Raw genomic sequence first — 22,882 nt, 5'->3', positions numbered from 1 at the left:
GGGGTTAAAATAATCATGCGATGCTTATGTCACACTAATGTGTGCAGATCTGACAGCAGCTCAGCATGCAGTCGTAATCTGCAACAAACGGCGCACCTTCGTCAGCCCTCTTGTGAATGAATATTTACATCCAAGCCTGTCCTGTGCTAATAATTCTGTTTTCTGCACCACTGAGCAGTGTGGCAGGGGAGGAGATCCCACACGCACAGTTTGTGTGTCAGAGGGCGATGAAATGGCAATGCTGCAGTGGAACCCATGTTCGTCTGCTTTGCATAAATGAACTAGCTCGGCACACAACCTGACTCATCAAAAACCCCTTTGCCCTCTGTGACACTGCTGTCTGCTGTTTTCTGGGTGACACAAGCAGAAGTTTGCCTCTATTTTTGGAAAAAAATCAAAGGTTTTCTCTCCAAGACTATACAAAAAGCTATACCCTATAAGAAAAGCTATACAATTATTTGAATAAGCATGCTCATTGACATTCAGTCTGACAGCTCTCAACAGGACATTTGTTGTTTTAAAGTTTGGATTTTAGCACCACCTTTTAAGACTAAATACTAAATAACAAATAATGTATTATGGTAACACTAAATGTATAGTAAGCATTACAAATGCCATTCTGTAGTAAATTTAGGCTAAAAACAGCGTTGAAGAAATAAAAGAAGAGATATTGGAGAGCGGTGGAGATGCATTCTGTTTGACAGCAGCAAGGATAATGTTACACCCATGTTGACCTGGTACATTGATAATAGGCCTTTGGCTGTAGTGCTTCTCATTCTTCTTCAGATGCCTGTAATTTTTTCTTAAAGACAGGTTAACTCAGCTCCTTCCTTTTTGTAGAGCTTAAACCCCAAATCGTTGCGTCTACAATTAAGGCCCTACGTGTCTGCACCCCTTTTGGTTGTGTTTAAACTATTTGTTCACTAAGGCGGCCATTTGAAAACCAGAGTTTTGAAATGGCAAGGAACTGATATGATGATCTGTTTCTGACCAAAAGCAGTCGTTTGCTACTTACTGTGCACATCTGTGCTGATGTTTTTCTCCTTGGGCGTAAGGTTTCCTTAGCTTTGGAGTCATTTTTACTTTTAGTGTTAAGTAATTGTAAAATCTAATAGTTGCTTTGATGGACTAAATTTTGTGGCTGCTGCTGATGTTTCAACAGTTACACCGCAGCGTCCAGCAGAGGGCGCTATGACTCTTGTCCTTTCAACGGCGTAGCTCACAGTTCAGTAATAAATGTAGGCTCATGTACTTATTAAAACACTTAAGAGTTACTCATAACACTGCTTTCTAAACCAGCTTTCTTATTGAACTTTTCAATGCATACAGCTCTGGATTAAACAAACAGCTGAGTCAGTCTGTTCTGCAATAGCAGAGGAAAAGAAACAGTGCATTTATTCAAGCCTGACCGGTAAGCAAACGGACTAAAAGTTACCCTTTAGCTTTTTGACTTTTCTCCAGCAGCTGAGGGATTGAATGCGGAGGGCTTTGGGGCTGAGTTTGTCCCTGCTGTGGCGAGTGATCTATTGATTACCTGGCATGAAGACAAAGTCCTCCTTAGTTGCAGGGAACCATTCATCATGCCTGCCAGTGGAGAGATAGCATGGCACTGAAGATCCATTATAAGTGAAATAGATCTTTCTCTACCAAAAAAGGATCAATAGGCAACATGTCCCTGTGGCTGTCGCCCTCAACCTCTATTGACTCATAACTGTGTGTGCAACACAGACTGCCATGATTAATTGACCTCAAGATAAAGAAACGGCTTTATCATTAAGAAATTGGTTAGAAAATTTCAAAGTCATTCAGTTTTTTATTTGAAAAATTAGATGAATTGATTGAAACAAAGTGTACAGATCATGGACCGAGCTCTTGCTAATAAGCAATACAAACCTCAAAAGAATGGACCATGAAGTGGGACAGAGCTTGCTGCGTTTAAGCATGTTTCAACATCCCCTCATTACTCCAGCCCTGTCCACCGTGATATCCAGGCCCTCAACTGTGGAGGCTATGAAAGGTCACAGTGTGTTAGGCTGCTTGTGGCTGCTTCCAGGGGCCTGAGCGGCACGTGATCACAGCGGGAGGGGGGGGGCTCTGGGGGCTCGCTCAGTTCCTCCCAGTCAGACCGTCACCAATCCTTACTGTAACATCTTGTGTTATTTTCAGCTTTCTGCCAGAGGAGTCTGCTCAAAATGTGTTTCAAAATCCAGCAGAGGATGTGAAACCGATGTAAATTTCACATAAACTGAAGAAGTGAGAGGAGGCGATGGATTACAAACCAAATATCAACTCTTAATGATCCTTTGAATATCTTAAAATGTCAAAAAAAGTCAAGTGAAGTGTAATGAAAGACCCTCCTTTCCCCAGTGTGACTCAGTGGGTAATTTGAACCATCCAAGAATAACAAATGGCTTTAGATAATATGCCTTGGCACTGGTCATGCCCGCTTACGTTCAGTAAGCTACTGAAGTTGGGAAAAGTGTATTGAAAATGGAATACTCTCAGAGCTAAAGCTCAGCTTATTTCCTCATGCTTCAAAGCACAACTGGCCTTTGAATGCTCACTCCCTTCAAATATTTGCGTGGCACCCCTTCCCCCACAAACCCACCCTCTCCAAATATCCAAGTGTATATGTACTCCTTGTTGAGTCAAGTATCAGGAAAATATTTACAACATATACAGAGGCCATAGGTAGTTTGTTCATACCATTACTGTGTAAATATTGTGGATAGATTAACTGTTCGTTTGTTAAGCTTCTACCTGTTTTGGAGTAAAAAAGTAAAAAAAAAACAAAAACAACTTGGACCCTTGACCCTGAATATCTTTTATTATAATAATGACTGGGGAGAAATGTTGGGTATGCTTTGTAAGCAATGGTGATCTAATAATATTAGAAAAAAATCAAAACAAGTAATTGATTTACCAAAAGACACAACAAACAGTCTAAATTTAGTTAGACTAGAGGTTTGTTCATTTTTAGATCCTCTGCAGAGATGATGTCATTCATTTTCTATACCCACTTAATCCAATCATGGGGGCTCGCATAAATCTGACATGGTGATATCCCTCCAACACTTTACGAGACGTATAAATTAGTCGACAGAAAAAAAGAAGAAAAAGAATTGGCTGAGATAAGCGGAAGGCGTCGGGTTGAACCGTTCCTCTTTGCTCTCTGCTGTTTATTCAACGTTTGTGCTGAACCTACAGGGCTGTACTTGGCAAATTGAATCGATTCAGGATGTTTGTCCACCCTGAAACAAATGAAAACCAAATTGAAACGCATATAGAAACTTTGGTTTCTTTTTGAAGGATCTGAAATGATAAATTACGATGCCCTAGCAAAAGCCTTTGCCTGTTGTATCTGCTTCCCTATAAACAGACGCAAGGCTCATATATTTCCTGCCCCGTGAGAGCAACACTGGGGATGAATGAATGCCCCCCCCTCTGTTCAGTCCACTCCTCCTCATCTTTCATATACTACACACCAAGGGTCTATCCCACTACTACTGCTGCCACCTTTTCAACAGCCCAGACTGAAAATGAATTATTGAGTTTAATGGGGGGCTCTATTTCTCAGTCTCAGACTGTAAGTGGGTGGAGATAACCCACATCTACGCACTGTACTATACTTATATACCTCCACTGATATCCATGAGTGTGGGTTTATGAGGTAATAACAAGTATGACTTAAAATATGTTGCTGATGAATATTCTTTGATCCTGCTGCTGAGAGCCTCTTACGATGGAGTGCACTGTGAACTCTCATTTGTTTTTGTTGATATTATAGCGACGTCTGTGAGTATGACGACATGGCTATCAGGCAGGGATCTCCATTTGTTGTCCCCTTGAGAGTCTTCCAGCCCGTCCGCTTCCTTAAGGATAAAAGAGGAGCCAGAACCGCTTGTGGCACTGGGCCTTGTTCCCGCGGTGATGTGATTAAAGGCTTCTGTCTGGGCTGCACCCATTCAAATGCCTCAGGCACATCACAGCTGCCTTACTTAATTGAATTGTCAGGAAAGCAGACAGGACTGAAAGTAGTACCAAGACTGCCAGATTAGCAGAGCATCACTTAAATAAAGTCGAGCTGCAGTGGCTCTCAGGAGCAGAACAGCGTGTTTGCGTCTGAGCTCATGGTTTGGTTGAATGTTTCTTATTAGATTTGTTGAGAAGTAATTTGTTTTTGTTTTTATAAAGCTTATTAATGATCACACTTTCACGTTGTTGCGGTGAGATTTTTGATCACTTCTCGGCTCGTACCTTTCTGAGCATTTTTTTAGAACTCCTTATGGATTCTACTCAACTACTGTGTGTTCGATTGCATTATCAGTAAATTGCTGTTCTAGTCTTTTGTCATTTGTCTGATCAGATAGTTTTATCTCTATTTATCCTTGACTAAAGTTTCCATTTTTAATGTCTCACTCCTAACACTGGCTCATGGCTTACTGCTATGTTTTGTTGCATCAGGCAACATTGTCCCTGTCAGATAAACTAGATTATGCAAATTCTTTTACAAAGTCTAACAGTAAAGAGCATTAGAGAATAGTGGGAAGGTTGGTGAGTCACAGTTTGTTTATAAGAAACAGTTTGTGGACAAATGATATGAACCCTCGGGTATGGCGTCTTGCCATCTGGTTAAGTACTGCAAACGGTCCTTATGAGTAAGGTTTGGATCTGTCTGAGAACAATAAAGAGCAAAGAAAAGCAAGTAGTCACTGTAATGTCAGCCACTGGTGAACTGTTGCTATTTTGAATGCTTTGGATGGCTGTCGAGACAAGTTCAATGTATCTGATGTCAGACTTGGCTACTTTTCAGACCCCATCAGTGCCTTTTTTTTCTTTAAAAAAAGTGCAACAAATCTCAACTTTTAAGACAAACTTCAGCTATTCAATAGAGAACAGAGTCCCACAAGAACAAGATCTATCTGTCCGCTTTATTGGAGCTGTGCATTAAGCTGTGGGTGAGAAATAGCAGGCAGGCTCGCTATCTTGTGCAGCCTCAGTGCAGAGACAGAGAGGAGAGAGTAGAGCAGCAGCAGAAGCAAAAGCAGCTGTCATCGTCTATCATTTAAAGAAAAGATTTGAGACATCATGCCATTACTTACTTTCTCTCTTACTCAGCAGAGTGTGTGTAAAAATAGCTGAAATCACCGCACGGACGTCTTTCATTTCAGTGGATGTGCTTTTGTCCGATGTTGCTGTGCTCATAAAGTCAGGATTTTATTAAAGCGGAGCAGAAGCCCTGCTATGTTGTCAAATGGAAGAGCGGCTGAGCACTCAGTCTCAACGAGGCGCTTTGCAGTAACATTTTCAGATTAATTTTGCTGCCTGATAAGAAAAATGGAAAGAAAATGTGAATAAGAGCAGCTTTATTTGGGAGTTCCTTTGTGCTGATACACAGAATATACAGGCACAGAAAGTAGGAGAGAAGCAAACAGATGTAAAGGGGGTGAACACAGCAGGATGCATATGTGACATATGCTGTCATCAAAATGCTAATTTGCTTATCATGTCATCCAGTGACATTTAGCAGTTTCTTTAACTGACTAAAGCTATATTACACTGAAAATGGCCGGCAACAGGAAGGTGGAGCGAGGGAGGGGTACTTGATTGGACAAAAGTATATATATTTGAGGATGAACGTCTGTGCAGTTAGGGAACTATTTTCTGAAAGACTTTGAGACCACTGATTAGAAAGAGTGATTTTCTAAGCAAAGATTCTGACATAAAATCACCAAGTTGTTCATTTACTGAAAAAAAAAGTGCCTTTGAAATCAATAATTGCTACGAGTCCATTGATCAAGTCTCTGCGAGCCAGAAATCTGTCCTGTTTTATTCCCTCCAAGAGACAAAATGTAGTCCATTACCAAACAAAGTCAGCCAAGGACTGAGGTGAAATGTTTTTTTAGACAATTGTCTCAGAGGAAAGAGGTGATGTAATCGTGTAGAGATGATGTAATTGTCTATCAGAACGATTGTGACTGTTTCCTATGCCCATTGATTAATTAAGGGCTTGTTAGCTCGGTTACGATGAGTACTTTGCTGTTAATGTGATGAACAGATCATTGGACCTTGGGGAGATTAACATCACGAGTTGGTGAGTTTTCATCAAATCATGAAATAAAACTGAATCAGTTTTTCCAAACACTCACCGTGAACACAGCATTCTGCTTCACCCGACAATATGCATTTCTTTGGAAGTGAATGTCAGTTAGCTGGCTGATGCTTGAGTCTGCAGTCCCTCTTTATTCAATAATCCATGGCAGCATTAATGCATCGTTGTCACTGCTGCCAGTTTATCCGACTCAACGGTCAGCTAAAGAATTCTCTATGTCCAGACACTCCACTTAATCAATGCAACTACAGCAGAGGTAATGCATGGATAACACTGTATTACATTAACCCTCATTCTGTGCATACCAGTCGCTTACAAAAGAAACTGGAGGAAGATGAATGAACAGATTACTAACTCGTTCAGAGGTCACACTACACTACACTATAGCAGGCAGGAGTGGATCTGTTAACCCGTATGAGGCTGTGTCACTGGGACATTTTTTAAGAATGATGAGCTGTTTGGGTGATGTATCCAGCTTGTTTGACCAGCTGCTGTGCGGTGACAAAGAGAAGGAGAACTAGTGTTACTAGACTTGCCTAAAGCAAACTCCCACGGTGTTAAAAACTTCTCTGATATGTTTGCTCTTGGCCGTTTTATGACATATAATTAAGTGACAAAGGGTTGGTTTGTATGACCAGATTGAAAGCGGTGTTGTTTCTTTCTTATTAAAAAAAGATTGCAGTCATTTCGTTTTAAAAGAAGAAAAAGATCTTGAATGTGTGCTCTTTGTAATCTTAATGTGTAAGAGAGGGGATATAGCCTGTTTGTGAGAGAGACTGTCGCTGCTCTCCTGGTTCCCCGGGAGACTGGCATGGTCAGCAGCCCCCACTCCAGCCCCCCTCCCTATTGTCCTCTCTCATCCTCTTGCCGTTTCTTCCCTGCTTGAGAAGGAGACGTGTGAGCAAGAAAGAGGCAGGGCGCGTTAGGCTTGGGGAGTGGAACCTAGGAGGCAGGCAGAGCATACAAACACACACGCTTCCACGCACACAAACACGCTCAGTCAGCGCAAGTGACACAACTGCTGGCTCCACTCAGCTGGCTCGCTGCTCTCCATTTGCCGGTATGCCGCAGAGAAAGAGGAGTTTTACTTTTGGAGCCTATGGAGGGTAAGGCTGAACAATCCAAATGATTTATTTCACATTTCTCATATGTGATTGAAGCGCGAGTGTCTGAGGTTCTTTTTTTCTGGCAGCTGGTTCAGTGACGGTGCAGGTTGTGTGCTTTTATGCTAGGAATCCATCACATGTCAAAACAATATCTCGTGTGTCGTGGCTATCAGATATGTATGTGGCAAAATCAAAAGAGAGAAAAATAAGTTCAGGGTATAGGAAAGTATGCGTCCTTGGTATTCATGTACACACATATTTTTTATTTGTAAAGAAACAAATATGTTGCCCACTGTGCAGTTCCATGCTGTGGAATTTTACAGGATACTAAGCTCCAAAGTCAGCAAAGAATTCTTTTCATGGTCAAAAGATAAACAGGTGCACCAGTGCAACTGCATGCCTGATACTAAAAGTAGTGTGTGTGTGTGTGTCTGTGTTAAGGATGGCCTCAAGTTGTTAATCATAGGTTGTTAATTCTCCAGAGAAATAACTGCAACTGAGTGCAGGCTGATAATTGTAGCAGCTTCAGTTTTTTTTCTGCTTGCCAGTATATATTGTTTTCCAGTCATCCATCAGTATTGCAGATACAATCGGATACATAAAATCATTGCCTATTAGTTGGCAACCTCGTCTGCTTGCCTCATCTGTTCTGCTTTAAGGTTGCACTTCACAGTATTTCTAGTAGCAAGAATGCATCTCACGAAAACAACAACAACAAAAAAACTCATTGTGGTGTGCGAACAGGCAGCTGTTGTAAAAAGTTGTGACCTGATCACATTTGGTGTTTTTATGCAAAAACTAGAGGTGAGAATCTATAACGTTGTCAGGATTTGGATTATAATTCACCTACAAAGGATGCGCAGTGATTGACGATGCATCTCAGTGTATCCATTCATCCATTTTCTATACCCACTTAATTCAACTCATTAAGTGGGTACATTAGGTGGGTCGCGGTCGTATAAATCTGAACTTTCTATGTGCTTTTAAAATATCAGACGATTCTTAATATATAAAGAGGCACCTCTTCAGTACAAGTATATTAGTGACCCAGTCAGCATTGTATATACAGTATGTTACATATGACTCAGGCGCCCCAAAGGTCCATGAATCTCATGTATTAGATTCCAGAGTTATCTGTAGCTTGACTTTATGATACATATTAGGAGCTGTTATGGTAAGAACTGCAAGCACAAGCGCATCTTTTACTGAGTTCATACATAATTCTCCCCTAGACTTTTAAATTGATGTACGTAATTTGCAGGTTAGCATTTTAGCTAATTAGCTTGACTTGAGTAACTAGTGAGGTCAAGTTGTCTTCAGAGGAGAAAGTTTCACCCCAATTAAAGGTCTTACAGGTTCATGTGCTAAGTGTTTCGGGCATATTGGAAGTGATCATTTATACATTTATACTGTATCATGATGTTATGGAGACAGCTGCTGATGGTCCAATAGTAAGGATGAGAGATGTGTCTATCTAGATGTCTTTTATTCCACAAAACATAAAAAAAAAGTTAAAAAAACAGTTGAAATTTGTCTTTTAGTGTGAAGTGGGGTTATTGTGCTGCTTACTTTCAATCCCAACTCTTCACGAGCCGTTACCGCACGTGGACACCCGAGAATGCTGTGGAATCATGTCCAAAGCTTAAAATACACACTTTTGCAACACTGAACTTTATACATCGCTCGCTCCTTTCTGTTTCTATTTCTGCTTCAAACAATGAGGAACTTCTTTTCAAGTCAATTATGTCACGCTTTACACGTTGAACAATTGTGATAAATGGGTACGTTTTCTTTTGAAAAGTGTCACCAAGGGGTCCTGATGAAGCATCCATAGATGTCACATTGCGAATGAGAAAAGCTGTCTGTTGCTATTATAGTGAAGTTAGTGTGGCATTCAGACTGTTCAAGGTGGGACTGTTGTGTCTTCAGTGTGTCACGTCGTTGTGTTTTTAAGGTGCAGAGATGGAATGGGGGAGTCAGTGATGCTCTCTCTTAGGAAATCACAGCTAAATCAGCACATGTGTATAAGGGAGAGTCACAACTCAGTGACTCATAAAGCATGAATGAGCACAGGCAACCAAGGGCGACATAACAGTATCTTTTTTCACATTAACAGCAATCTATGGTTGAAAGGGCTGCTGGTGGTCAAGGACAAGAAGGTATTTCCCACCCTCTGCTAGTAGGGTCTATAATATGCCCACAAGAGCTTGGCAAAGCACAATCAGAAGGTGGCAATAAGAGAAAGCAACACAGAGCAGACATTTATGTATTGTGTTTTCAAACTGCTTTTTTCAAATTTTCAAAAGGAAAGACTTGAGGAGTGGAGAAGAACTTTTGAGTTAACTGTTCTTTCTTTAAAGAGTGTGGCCTACCAGAGCTTTTTCTTTTCTTTTTTATTAAAGTTTTCTCCAAAGCCAAAACGTTAGAGAGTATCAAATAAATAAAGCCATTCCACTCTGTCAAAGGCTTTTTCAGCGTCTAGTGACAGTAATACTGTATCTGCTGCTCCTTTTTTCTCAAATAATATATTTAGAATTCTCCTAACATTATGGAAACCTTGCCTACCTTGTAAAAAACATTTTGGTCTTTGTCAGTAATATTAAGGATTATTTTCTCCAGTCTCCTGGCTATGATTTTACTAAATCCACATTCAGAAGATTAATTGGCCTAAAGTCTTCACATTTATTATTTGGCTCGCCCGGTTTTGGCAACAAAGTGATTAGTACTCCCCTTAAAGATGTTGGAAGGATTCCATTCTGAAAAGATTCCATAAACATTTCTAATAGTGCTGGCATCAGTCTATTCTTGAACATTTTATAAACTTCAATAGGTATCCCATCTGGTCTAAGGGTTTTCCCTCCTTTGATACTGTTAATGGCTTTAGATAGTTCCACTGAAGTTATATCTTTTTCTAGTTCTCCCTTAATTTCTTGTGATATCTTAGGAATGTGGATGTTGTCCAGGAAATTATTAATTTCAGCTGTATTGGGACCTATTTCTGAGCGATAAAGCTTTTCGTAAAATTGTTTGAAGTTTTCGTTTCTTTCAGCTTGATAACGCTCTCTTTGTAGATATTTCATTATATTGTGTTCCTAACAGAAGTAATCATTGATGGGCATCTTGAGAACCTGACTGGTAGTATTCATCTTCTAATTTCTTTACTTCTGTTTAATGATTTTGTTTTCTTGTAGGTTTCTTTGGCTTTAGAGCTAGTAATATTAATTATTTGTCCCCTAACAAAGGCCTTAAACACTTCCCATCTGATACTTCTTGAGGTTTCTATTGTATTTGTTTCCAAATAGTATTTGATCTGTTCATCTAGGAAAGTAACAAAACCAATATCTGTGAACCATTTTGTTTTAAATCTCCATTTGGGAGTGTAACAAGTCAATTTCGGATCATAATAGATTAAAGAGTTTGGAGCGTGATCTGACAGGACTGCCATAGCTTTTCTAACGCTGTTGTGTTACATGTTGTCTAGGAAAAACTCAGACTAAAATACTATTATTTAATATTTAACTAATATAAGCCCAAAATAACTGAAGATAACATACACAATTGCTGCATTGTACTAGATTTATTGTTTAGTTTTATGGCCTTATTATAGACCTTTCTAAATGTTTTGGTTTATGCCCACTTCCACCACATTAAACACACTTGTGGTCTGAGTCTTTTGGTTAGACCACAGAAAGCAAGCTAAACATGAAAGATGTTCAGCATCCAAGCAAACAATGTAATTTATAAAGATAGATTAAAAACCTAATGCTTTCCACTGACGTTTTTGCTGTGAGGAATTCTAACGGGCCGATGTGTTTGTACTCATTATCTGTTGCTTTCTTCATCCAAGGAGAGGAAGAATTGATTGAAGGCAGTGGGGAAATGGATCGGCTTTCTATATAAAGCAAGCAGTTCACTTTTCTGTTTAGCAGTGGCCTGGAATGGTGTTACACTTGACATTTTAGTATGTCAGACTGATACATCAGTGGGTGATCTGTAATAGACTGCCCCCTGCATACCATTGACATTCACTGAAAGGAAATGATAGTGTAATTGAGAAAATAATGGAATAATAATGCCACTAAATGCCTTCTTTTGGTTAGGTTCTTTTTTTTTTACTTTTGGGAGGTTATGGCTGTTTCTTCCTGCTATTACAGGTAAATTGTTATTGAATGCAGAAATGCTCTCAGGCAAGTAGGACCATACCGCTGCAGCACTGGGATTTGATATCCCTTTATTGTGTTCTATTAAGGATGTCGTCATCTTGTAGAACTTACAAGACTTAGATGTCTGATTATCACTTGAGACATAATGTTGCTATGTACTCATGTGTCATGACTTCCCCCATAAACTTCTAATCATGACATGTTCACAGAGCCATGAGCTGTTAAATGAACTGAATGCTCTCCCAGCAGCCTCAGTGAAATGACCTTTAGGAAGCTTGAACAATGGTGCTCTATGTTGTAGTGTCCTATAGAAAAAGTGGAAGAATGCTTGTCAGTCCTGTTCAAAAACCCACGAGTGGAAAAAAATAGACATTGTTTTGAAATCCGAGACGGTCCCAGTTGTAATTGGTACTCTTAGGTCAGCTGACTCGAAAATGTCATCGCTTCAAGTAAACAAGACCGCTGACTGTGTGAAACTGTGTCTCTCAGTGTGAAAAAGAACACTAGATAATCATAATAACCTTGTGTAAATAGGTTCAAGATTATCAGCCAGTTTATTTCAAGTTAACTATTTCAAAGGTTTTGTGTAGTGTGTTGGCCCAGTAAACAGGCACCTGACGCCCTGTATCCCTTTTGCAAATGGAATTAGTAACTTTGAAGAACAGTTTTCACTCTTAGTGCTGTTGAACAAAATAAGATCTGGTATCCAAGCTGTATTGTTCCGAGTCTTGCACCTTGGACAAAAAGGAGACACAGGAGGAAACACAGAGAGGTGCATTTTGTTTGACAAAAGCAAATGTTTGCATGATTAAAGACGATTACACTGAAAGGCCGACCCACTTGAGAACATGAGTACTCAAGTACTTTCCCAAGGGCTGGGGCAAAACAAACAGGAGATGCAGGCCAACCAGAGGGCTCTTCAGTGCCTGTGCAGAAGGTCCACCTTGCATATTTACTTGACATTCACATTCATGTCCACAACAGCAGGCCATCTGCAGAGCACAATAGGGAAGGAAGGCAGTTGACGAGCTCCGGTCAATTATCTCATATTGATGATGCCACAAATTTTTTATTCATTTTTGCTCTGACACATTGATAAAAACACATGTCTGTAATAATCATTCTTAGCAGTCATCGTGCAAATACAGGGACATGAAACACTGTTGTCACCTTAGCAGAGAGCTACGAACGTCCCATTCTTTGACTCCTCTAGTTGAAGATGTAACTACCGGTAATAGCTCCAAAAACAGCCAGGTATGTCTCACCATGGCACACAACCCATGTACACACATTAACGTTTGAACTGTAGGTTCAGTTCAAACTGGTGGGTCGTTATAGAAAAGGTTTTCAAGTGAAACGGCTGAACTGTTTCTATACATTTTGCGATACACTGCAACCCCTATTTCCAAAAAGTTTTGACGCCGTGCAAAATGTAAATAAATCAAAAGTCGGTAACGTGATAAAAGCAGCAGAATAAAAGTGTACCTTCAAGAGGCAGAGTCTCTCAGAAAAGAAGATGGACATATGTTCATCTGTCTCGAATTGTGGAGCAATTTAGAAATTATGTTCCTTCACGTAAAAATTGCAAAGACTTGTTGCCTGCAGCACATGTCTTCAAAAGATTCCAAAAAATCTGGAAACATCTCTGTGTGCAAGCGAGACAGTTGAGATGTTTGAGCTCTTGGGAGGTGCTGCATTAAAAACAGCCAGGATTCTGTCATGGAAATCCCTGCATGAGCTCAGGAACGCTGCCAGAAATCAGTGTCTGTGAACACAGTCCACAGCTTTATCGTATAACAGGAGCTTTATGTGAATATCTTCTCTGGACCAAAGCTCATTTAAAATAGACCGAAGCAAAGTGGAATCTGTTCTGTGGTCAGAAGAATCCAAATTTGAAGTCTTGAACGCCCCATATTATGAACTAAAGAGAAGAGCCTGCTTTGCTGACGGTATAAGGGTGGATCAGTGCCTTTGGAACTGGCATCTTGCACATCCGGAAAGGCGCTATCAATGCTGAAAGGTATCTACAGGTTTAGAGCAATATATGCTCCCATCCAGATGACGTCTTTTCAGTGAAGGCCTTGCATATTTCAGCATCTGTTAAAGCAGCATGGCTTCGTAGTAAAAGAGTCTGTGCGCTGGACTGACCTGTCTGCAGTTACAATTTTCTGGCTTAAACTGAAAACATTTGGCACATAACGAAATGCAAAATATGACAAAGAAGACTGAGGACTGTGGAGCAGCTATGGGACAACATTCCTTTCCCAAAGGTTCTGGTCTCCTCAGTCACCAGCTGTTCATTGACTGTTGTTAAAAGAAGAGGGGATGCTACACATCGGTAAACTTGGCCTTGTTCTAGCTTTTGGAGCCACGTTGCTGCCATCACATTCCAGATTAACTCCAAATTTTCATTAAACATTTCGTGTCTCACTTTCAACATTTGATGCCATTTCTATGTTCTATTGTGAATAAAATATCGGCTTATGAAATTTGCAAATCATAGAATTCAGTTTTTCTATAAGTTTTAGACAGCGTTCTGACTTTTTTGGATTTGAGGTTGCAACACAGTAATCCCACATAACACTGGCAGCAAAGCAAATGAAACCATGTTATAACTTTAAAGTTCATATGAGTGAAAGGACCTACAGGAACCAAAACTCCCGTGTGTGCACTTCACATAGCGGATATCGACCGTGTCACGTTACAGTGATGTTGGCATGGGTATTACAGTAATATCTTTGTATTTTCAGCCCCGGTAACCCCTGAGAGTGTAGCTGAAACAGAGAGTGAGAGGGACATACTTCATACTTAGTAGAAATGGATGACATTGCAGTTCTGAAAAGATGCTTGTTTCCACAAAGCAGTGATGTAAAGTTAATACTAAATTATACTTGTACTTATCTTTAAAAAAAAAAACTACATTCTGTCATCACGGAATAAAAGAACAATTATCAGTTCACCAACTGGTACCAATGTGTTAGTTTTCATATACACTGTATCCTGCTGTACTGTAACTAAATGAGGACATTCAGCCTCTATATACTCTTTTATGTGGGCTGAATGAGTCTATTGACACGGGCTCATTCAGCCCACACAGTCTGAATGCTGTCTGCCATTCAGATCTGGTCACGTTCACCATTGTTTCTCTTACCCTGAGTGGCATTTATGTGGAAATTGTTCGTTCCTGGGACTCATGAGTTCCTCTGTGTGATCTATTTTTGAATTCACCCAAAAGGATTGTGGCTGTTAAAAGAAGATAAAAGAATATCTGACACACCGAGAATGTGTGTTTATGTGGGTGTTAATGGGACAAAGACTAAAGAATAAACTGAATCAGCTTACATGTGAAGGTGATTTTTAACAGGAAGGTTAGTCCATTAGGAGCATCATCCTCACTCGCTCAGCATCAACCAGCACACACATACGAATGGCAGGTTAACAAGGGTGCAGATTCATTTCTTTAAAAAGCACATGAATATCATGGCAGGTCATATTGTGTATTAGTAACACAGTTTTATTGTGCCCTTGAGTTAAGTAGTTACTTGAAAGGATGACTTGAACTTACACCCTAACCAATTTGAACACATAAAATGTGCCTGAAGTAACATGCTGTTCACATGGATGAAATCTCACGATTTGGTCATTTTTTAAGTAAGGAAGAAGACTTTTTCTCCATCAGCTATGGTCATGCTCTATTTTGTCTTTTTGTGAGACAAATGTTCGTCGGTCAGCACAAACTTTGCTCCGAACCATTGGTGTAATTTTGCTTGGAGAGGTGGGTACACTCTCAATTTTTGCCATCTTCTCTGTTTAAGCTGTCTGACCACCGAAAGACAAACAACCAGTATTATTAACATTGACACCGATAACCAACTACATAAACCAGTAGTATCTGTCTTAAATCTTTATGGAGAAAGCCATTAGACAAACACACATATCTGTAATGTGCTATATGTGATAAACATGAGACATAGGTTACACACCTTCTGCTGCGTAATATCAGGGTGAAAGCATCAGTAATTGATTAGTGTCCCAGGTGTCATGCCGAAACCAAACCGATCCATACAGTAAAAACAAGACGTACAAGCCAATGAGCGGCTGAAGCAGGCAGGACATGTCTTTTCCTTTCTGGGAAAACTGTAGACTTGCAGCACGCTGCTGACTGCGATGCTCATCAAAGGGTGTTCAGAAGTAGGTGCTCCATGATGAGTGAAAGTTCATACATTCAAGTTTGTACCCTACACTACACCACTGGTCCAGACTGAAATAGTTTTGGAATGAATTACATGGTCTCGCTGAGTCCCACAGACTTTGGTGAGCTCTTTTTGGTGAACAGTGTGTCAGTTTTTGTTGAAATATCTTAATAAAAATGGATTGTGATTAAATTTGGTCCACTTATATTAACATTTAACCCAGAATTTACTCCTACATTAAAATTTTACTTTGATGAATATTCAGTTTCAGATCTTAATATCTTCAAAATGACTGCTAGTTCCTTTAGGCCTTAGTTGTTGTGTGAAGTGATAATGATTTAATGCTAAAAGGCAAGAATAAGATGAACTATTTGGTAGAGCTACCAACAGCTCATCAAGATCTGAACCGTGATTCTGAACACACAAGCCAAAGAAGTTGAAAACCCCTGGTTTTAACAATGCACGGTATTCTTAAAGTAGGCTAAATAAAGCTGGCCAAATTAAAATGATGTAGCATAAAAGGCAAACACTCAAGTAAAGTACAAATTGCTCTAAATTTGACTTAGCATTACGATATTTGAGCAAGCTAAGTGTACTCGATTATTTTCCACCGTTGCAGGTTGTAATTGTTATTTAGTGAACTCCAGGTGAGATATGGAACCTTTTCACCTCTACTTTGCTTGCAAAGCTTTAAGCCCAGGGTGACAGATGTTTTCAGCTGCTGCCCGCTAAACTGTGTGTAACGCTGATCACGACTCCAGCAGAGGTGATTGTAGCCGTGGGGATAAGGAGTCAGTCTGTGCGAGGTGCCTTCACAAGGATCATGTTCTTCTTGTGGCATTAGTTTCTCTGCTTCAGTTTGCGTAAATGGCTCTTATTTAAAGTTCTCAAATTTTTGCTGGAGGTATGTTGTCTGGATTACGCTAAATTTACTGTGCTTCTTATAATTCAGATATAGAATTACTGTAGGAAAACGAGTTACCGCTGCAGAGTTGTGGCTGAATAACAAACCTGTTTACTTTAAGCTGGATCTCATTCGGATGGACTTGTCATCCCTGTCTGCTGACCTACTTGCTGTGAGCAGTGTTACTGACTTGATATATACAACAGACCCCCGCTCAATTTTAAATCCAAGAAAATGTTTAAAAGTTTGAGTGAAGGAGGAGGGAGGTACAAGCTGTAGTGAAAGGCAGATTAAGTCGAATTAACTCCTTGTCAAGAGTCACAGCTGCTGACACAGTCGCGGGTTTCTGAGGACTGTCTTGAGCCCACTTATCCCCCACAGATGTTTGTTTCCATGGCAACCCGTTTGTGGTTGGTACCTAGCTGAAAGCATAAAAGAGGCATGACAAACAATTTTACCCGTATTTCCCCACTACCTGAACTGATCTGGAACTCCCCTCTCAGAAATGAGCAAGTTCTTTTTCTTTTTTACCAAGAAATAAAGTCCAAACTGAGCACCGTTTTTCATGATGAGATTTGAATATGTAAACCTGACTCATGCTTTACAAATGCATTAGCAAGGGCAAAGTAGTTGTAGCCCATTTTCATCCGCCCCAATCGGGAGTTTTTCCTGCAAAGTGTCACGTCTGTGGGTTTTTGGTGTTTTTTGATTTCTCTGTTATGACTTTAGGGTTTTCGTGTTTCAGGTTTCTGTTTAGTATTTAGTTTCTTGCCATGTTTTCCCCAGTCGCTCTTGCGCATCATTAGAACCATTAGGTTTTCACAGCTGCACCTCATCCCCAATCACCTCCCCACAGTATTTTAGTGTCCAGGTTCCATCAGTTCTTGGCCAGATCCTCATCACTCATGGTGTCAGGTCGGTCAAGTCATTGTTAAGTTTGTTGTCATAGCTCATGTCAGGTCTTGTTTTTGTTATGAGTTTTGGAATTCTGGCTCAGCTGTGACTTTTGTTTGAATAGTTTGTTTGTTTGTGTTTAAAAATAAACCACATTTTTCTGATTATATCTGCATCCGGGTCCTAACTCCTTGCCAAGCCACACCACAGCTTAACCAGCCGTGACTCAAAGGCTGAGACTGTCTGTCAGCTCCTCAGCATCTTCTTTATCTCTGATGCATGTTGCTCCGTCCTGGTTGAGTTATGGGAAGCTTCCTTTTCTGTCGGAAAATGTTTGGCCAACAACAGAATCATTTGCTGTTCCTCCAAGCTACTGTAGCTTTTTTTTTTAAGATTCAAAATGTTGTAATTAGTATGAGACTTGTAAATTCTGCACCTCAAATTACACCTCCCAGCTACAGTAACACGACTGCAATGCTTCACAAAATGTTTGGAGGAGTTTTACGATTTAAAGGTTTGATTTTAAACTTTTTCTTTGTAGTTTCTCCATCTTATAGTACGGCTCTACACAGGGAAAACATTCATAAACGTGACAGCATTTGATGATTGCAGCTGAGCAAAGCAAGAAAATAGGATGGGTTGATTTTTGCAATGATGATAAATCATTTTTACAGTTGGAACCCTGCTCTGTCCCCCACTAATGGCATGTTCTGTTGTTTAGCCCAGTATATGTTATATTTAAAATTTCCTGCATTGTTTTTGGTGTTTTAGTTTGAAGCCTTGATTCAATCATCTCGACACATCCTGCTTTATTTAATTTTATGGAAATTCAGTGAAAGCTGAGAATGAGCGAGCAACATAAGACAAGATTTGGAAAATGCTTTCCTTTTGAGACGCTTATACAAACAGCCTTCCCCTCCTCACACTCGGCTTTGCAAGAGCAGAGCCGGCAGCCCATAACTATTTTGGCACTCTCCCAGGCACCAGTATGCATTCCGCCTAAGGTGGATATGACTTATCAGCACACATATGTCTGCGGGGCTCAGTGAGATGCTCACTGATGGCAGATTTGAGATGGAACAACACCACAAATTCCATCTGAGTGCCATTAGGTGTCACATAATGGCCTGGAGAGGGAAACTATGAGTGATCCTCTGTCCTAGGGAAAAAAGAGGCAACAACCTACTGTAACAGCACAAGCCTGTTTCAGTGCAATGACCCCCCCCTCACCCACACACACTTACACAGAGTTCTCGGAAGGAGGAAGCTTTCGGCTTTCATTTATCTTTTGACATTTTCTCACAACAAAAGAAGAAGTAATAACTTATTAACTTTCGGTTCGAATGTCACCTCTTCGGGGATTTCTAGTAATCAATTAAACTTAATCAGTCCTTTTTATATGAATGAAAACAGGAGTTACTTCTGCTGCCTCATCTCTGAGCTTGAGTTTGGGATTTCTGGCTGTGTCAGTGGCATGATTCTTGGGATGACAGTCACTCCGTGCCCTTTGGGTCACACTTTTCCTGCCTTTTTCTGAACCACCACCAGCTGGTTCATGAAAACGATCTCAACAGCTATCAGATAAATTGCTATAAAAGTGGGTACAGACCTACATGCAGCCCTCACTATGAATTGCAATAACGCAGATAAATCCTGATTTTCTTACTAGTGCCACCATCTGGTCAAATATTTCATTATAGACCAAAACCTTGATTTATGACTGAATGCCTTATGAGGTGACTTTTTTGTCACCCTTAGATGTTGCTTGTAGACTCAAAAGTTGCATGCTAATACAATAAACTAAGTCATGATATTGAAAACAGTCAAAATGATGTATGTACAGCCTCTCAGTGCAGCTCTTATGGTATTAGCTTTTTTATATTCACATTTTACATACAAGTGTTGGGTCACAAAATTGCTTCATCCTTTGGGGGTTGCTGTGTCCTGCATACTAATCCTGTTCTCAGAAATATGACTAAGACCTCTAAACTCCAGTAACTCAGCTGAGAGTTGGAGCAAACAGAGACCCAGCTTTGGCTGGAGGCATCAAGCTGGACAGTAATATGAGACAGGATCAACAAATGGTGGAAAAACAATGGAATTAACCTTACTACCTGAGCTGTCCTGAGTTTTAATAAGGGGTCAATTCAAGACATTAGGAGTGCAATTTCAGAGGGGATGAGACATACAATGTTCTCTTTTTCTTGTGTCACCTCTGCCAGCAATCACAAGACACAGAACTGCAGCCATGAGTCATCAGCATCAAATATCCACATTATTGTTGTCAGTAAACTTAAGAACTACCTCCCATGGGAAGTTGTGCAGTGTCTTTAAGATTGTGATATTTTTACATTGTTATTAAAATGAAGAGATTTTTTTTGCTTATTAAGCAGAATTAAAGCCTTATAAATCAAGATTTTCTCCTCCTAAACATCAGGATTGTTTCCTTTTAAGCCCACAGTGCCATCTATTGGCAGAATCTGGTCTCTGCAGGGAGTTTATGTTGCTAAATCATCTGAGGCTATTCATCTGTAAAGAGAATTGCCATGTCACGGTGCCCTAAAATTAATTTAATTGAGAAATGATCAAAATCTATTTTATAAAATAATTCACGAGGGCAGCAAAACAAACAAGTCAAGTAGAAAAAAGCATCAAGCTTTATAACCTTGTTTCTAAAGAGACCTTCAATCGGAAAGGATTCAATCAGAAATTCAAATAGATATGATATATTACAAATCAACTATATCATCAAATGTACATAACAAGGATTCAAAGAAAACGTATTAGATCAGTGTCTTTTAATGTATTGCTAGCTGTTTTTTTGATAACAGCTTGTGGATAAAACTCACAAAATTTGGTTAATCAGACCGGTAACATGCTCAATATATATATATATATATATATATATATATATATATATATATATGTAAGATAAAAAGATTCCCAGAGTATATCAGAGGTAAAACTTGGGAGGGCTTTACCAGAAAGATTATGGGGACCTATAGTTCAGGATAATGTTTCCAAATGTAAAATCTCCAAACATTAAACCATCCAAAGAATACATAGAATTTGTTTTAACACAAGGAACAAAACCAAAAACCCAAATTTCAAATTGACTAAAAAACAAAACAACAACAACAACAAAAAACATTTTGATGCACAAAGACATACATCAGCTGAAGTTAAATCAGGACAGGCTCTCAGATAAAAAGGGGGACACTGAGTCATCCGACCTGTTTTCCTCAGGCAGATCACGCTTGGGGTCCTGACTTTAAACATTCCGACCCCTTTAAGAACAGACAAAAGACCTCTGCCCAATGATCTCAGAGGAGCTGTGGGCATGTACTGTCCTAAGATGAGATGCAACTGTAGGCCATGAAAGGCCCGTAAAATAATCAGTAACATAAGATTTAAAGTCAGATTGAGGAACAGATGACGAGAATGTTTATTCTGGACCGACAGTAATATGAGCCTCATAGCAAGGATTCAAACCAGGATAAGATTAATTTGATCATTAGAAAACACAGGCTGGTAATCATTCTTTGCTTGGAAATGCTACTTGAACAGATGGCAGGAGTTATTTCAGGGTAAACCAGCTCGCTGCCTAGCTGCCTCCTCTCGTTTCAGTGGACTTTTTGTTAGGAGAGGGAGTGGTCAGCTGTTCATCGGCGCTTTTACATGCGTGAACATGCAGGCAGACACAAGCCTCATGTGCCGACAAGTGCTGCTGATGTGTTGTAATTATTAACATTGAGTTCCCAAGTTTCAGGAATCGTTTCCTGAGCGGCTTTTCAAACATGTTTAGCAAATCTAGTTGTATTCAAGGAGATTAACATGAAACAAAGCCATAAAATGAGCGCTAACCTGAAAATAAAGTCTAACAGCTGTATTTTATGTGCTTTTTTTCCCCAGAGTGGACAAGACCTTCTCCAAGGCCAGAGGCTTATGGTGAGTTTATCCTCTTTGTTTTGCCAATACATCATGTTGACGACTGCACTCTCAACACCATAAAAATCTGTCACATTTTTTTTCCATTTAAAAAACCGCACTGTTTATGAAACGCGTCTCTGGTGTGGTATTCACTGTCACTGACTCAGACTAGCCTTCTGATGTTTGAATGTGTGAATCAGTCCACCAACTAGAGTGTAAGTAAGATGAATGAGGCAGTAAAATGTAGAGCAGATGGGCAGCTTTGAGGAGACAGTCAGTCTGATCTCTGCATTGCTGCCAAGGTAAGACTGCTGCTGTGTGTGGCAAATAGAGGCAGACATGCTCGCCTATAGAGGCAGGCGTGCTCAGCTCCTGCCAATGCAGATCCACGGTTCCATCTCTGACAGCTTCAGGTGATGTGGCATGAGCCCTCAACACCCCCCTTGGTCTGACTATGGCAGATTAAGCAGTGCTTCACCGGGGTATCATCACACCTTCCCACTGGAATACAGATGCAGGGTTAAATGCTCTAAACAGCCAGGCCTGTGCTCGTCAGTGGCTGGCCTAGATTGTATAGGCTACACTCTGGCCATCAGCTACAGCTGCCTCAAACATATTAACTGTATCCTTTGTAAAGAAGACAGTAAAGACTGAAGCAAACTAAAGAAGAAGAGGAGGATTTAAAAGAGGATAGAAAACAACAGTGAAGATAAAAGAATTGTGAGTGTGGAGAGGTGGAGGAGGGATAAAGGAACTGACTGAGATGACACGAAGAAGATAGATGGCCATGTCTGCTTCACACCAAAGAGGCAAAGTAGGATAATAAGAGTCATGGCCCTCGCATCTGAAGCCAACAAACGCTGCACACTAAAATTGTTGGACCCTTTCGGCTGCGGTAGAACTCTTGTTATGAAACATCCTCATCAGTGTTCCAGCAGGACAGATGGATTTCTAATAGCAAAACCTGTTCACAAACCTTTTCCTTAACATCGCTAACAATCTAAGAAAAACTCACCTTTCTGAGTTGTAAGGTCAATAAAAGGTCAGAAGGATGGTCAGAACCCATCAGAAGGATTTCACATTAACCTGCCCCAAGCTTTGTTGTTTGTGCAAGACTGCAATTACAAGCCAGAGATATGAATATATCTAAATGATCTAAATTGCTTCATTAGCTATTTTGCATTCATACTATTTCTTATAACATAGACGTAATAATAACTTATAATGATTTGTGTGTACTCTGTGAGTAATGTCTCCAAATCTGTTACATGCATTCAATATAAGGAATTGTTCAGTTTTGATCATTTAACTCCTGTACCTGATTAAATGCTAAATGACCATCCTCTATCTGGTGGGTCATACACAATGAATAGATTATCCTCAAGCCCTGTTTCTCTGCTCTCCGGGGAGGCCTGTAATTGGTTGTAATCCTGTCTTGCTAAGCTCCCTTGATGGGAGGAAATGAGAAAGGAGGGTCAGTCTGGATAATGGCTATACTGAGATGTTGTGTAAGAGCCTCTCTCTGTGTCTCTCCTCCACACGCATACAAGCATATATCCAGACACAAAGTGCAGTATGCC

The 22,882-nt window shown here is 40.1% G+C and overlaps 1 protein-coding gene across 9 annotated transcripts in view; it reads left to right on the top strand.

The window, feature by feature from the left end:
• The first annotated feature begins 7,085 nt into the window (after positions 1–7,085).
• Positions 7,086–22,882, top strand: part of LOC140272366 (rap1 GTPase-activating protein 1-like) — a 45,357-nt gene continuing 29,560 nt past the window's right edge. For 4 of the 9 annotated variants that reach the window (XM_072367783.1, XM_072367781.1, XM_072367778.1 and 1 more), the window contains exons 1-2: positions 7,090–7,218; positions 21,285–21,320. In XM_072367783.1, coding sequence (XP_072223884.1) covers positions 7,175–7,218; positions 21,285–21,320 — 80 coding nt within the window. In that variant the 5' untranslated portion in view covers positions 7,090–7,174. Of the gene's footprint in view, positions 7,219–21,284; positions 21,321–22,882 lie in introns of all 9 variants that reach the window. The other 5 variants (XM_072367776.1, XM_072367779.1, XM_072367775.1 and 2 more) reach the window with 2 other exon arrangements.

Source organism: Leuresthes tenuis, unplaced genomic scaffold (assembly GCF_036924035.1).
Source record: "Leuresthes tenuis unplaced genomic scaffold, fLeuTen1.0.hap1 SCAF_16, whole genome shotgun sequence".
NCBI lineage: Eukaryota > Metazoa > Chordata > Actinopteri > Atheriniformes > Atherinopsidae > Leuresthes > Leuresthes tenuis.
This window is presented reverse-complemented; position numbering and strand designations above follow the sequence as displayed.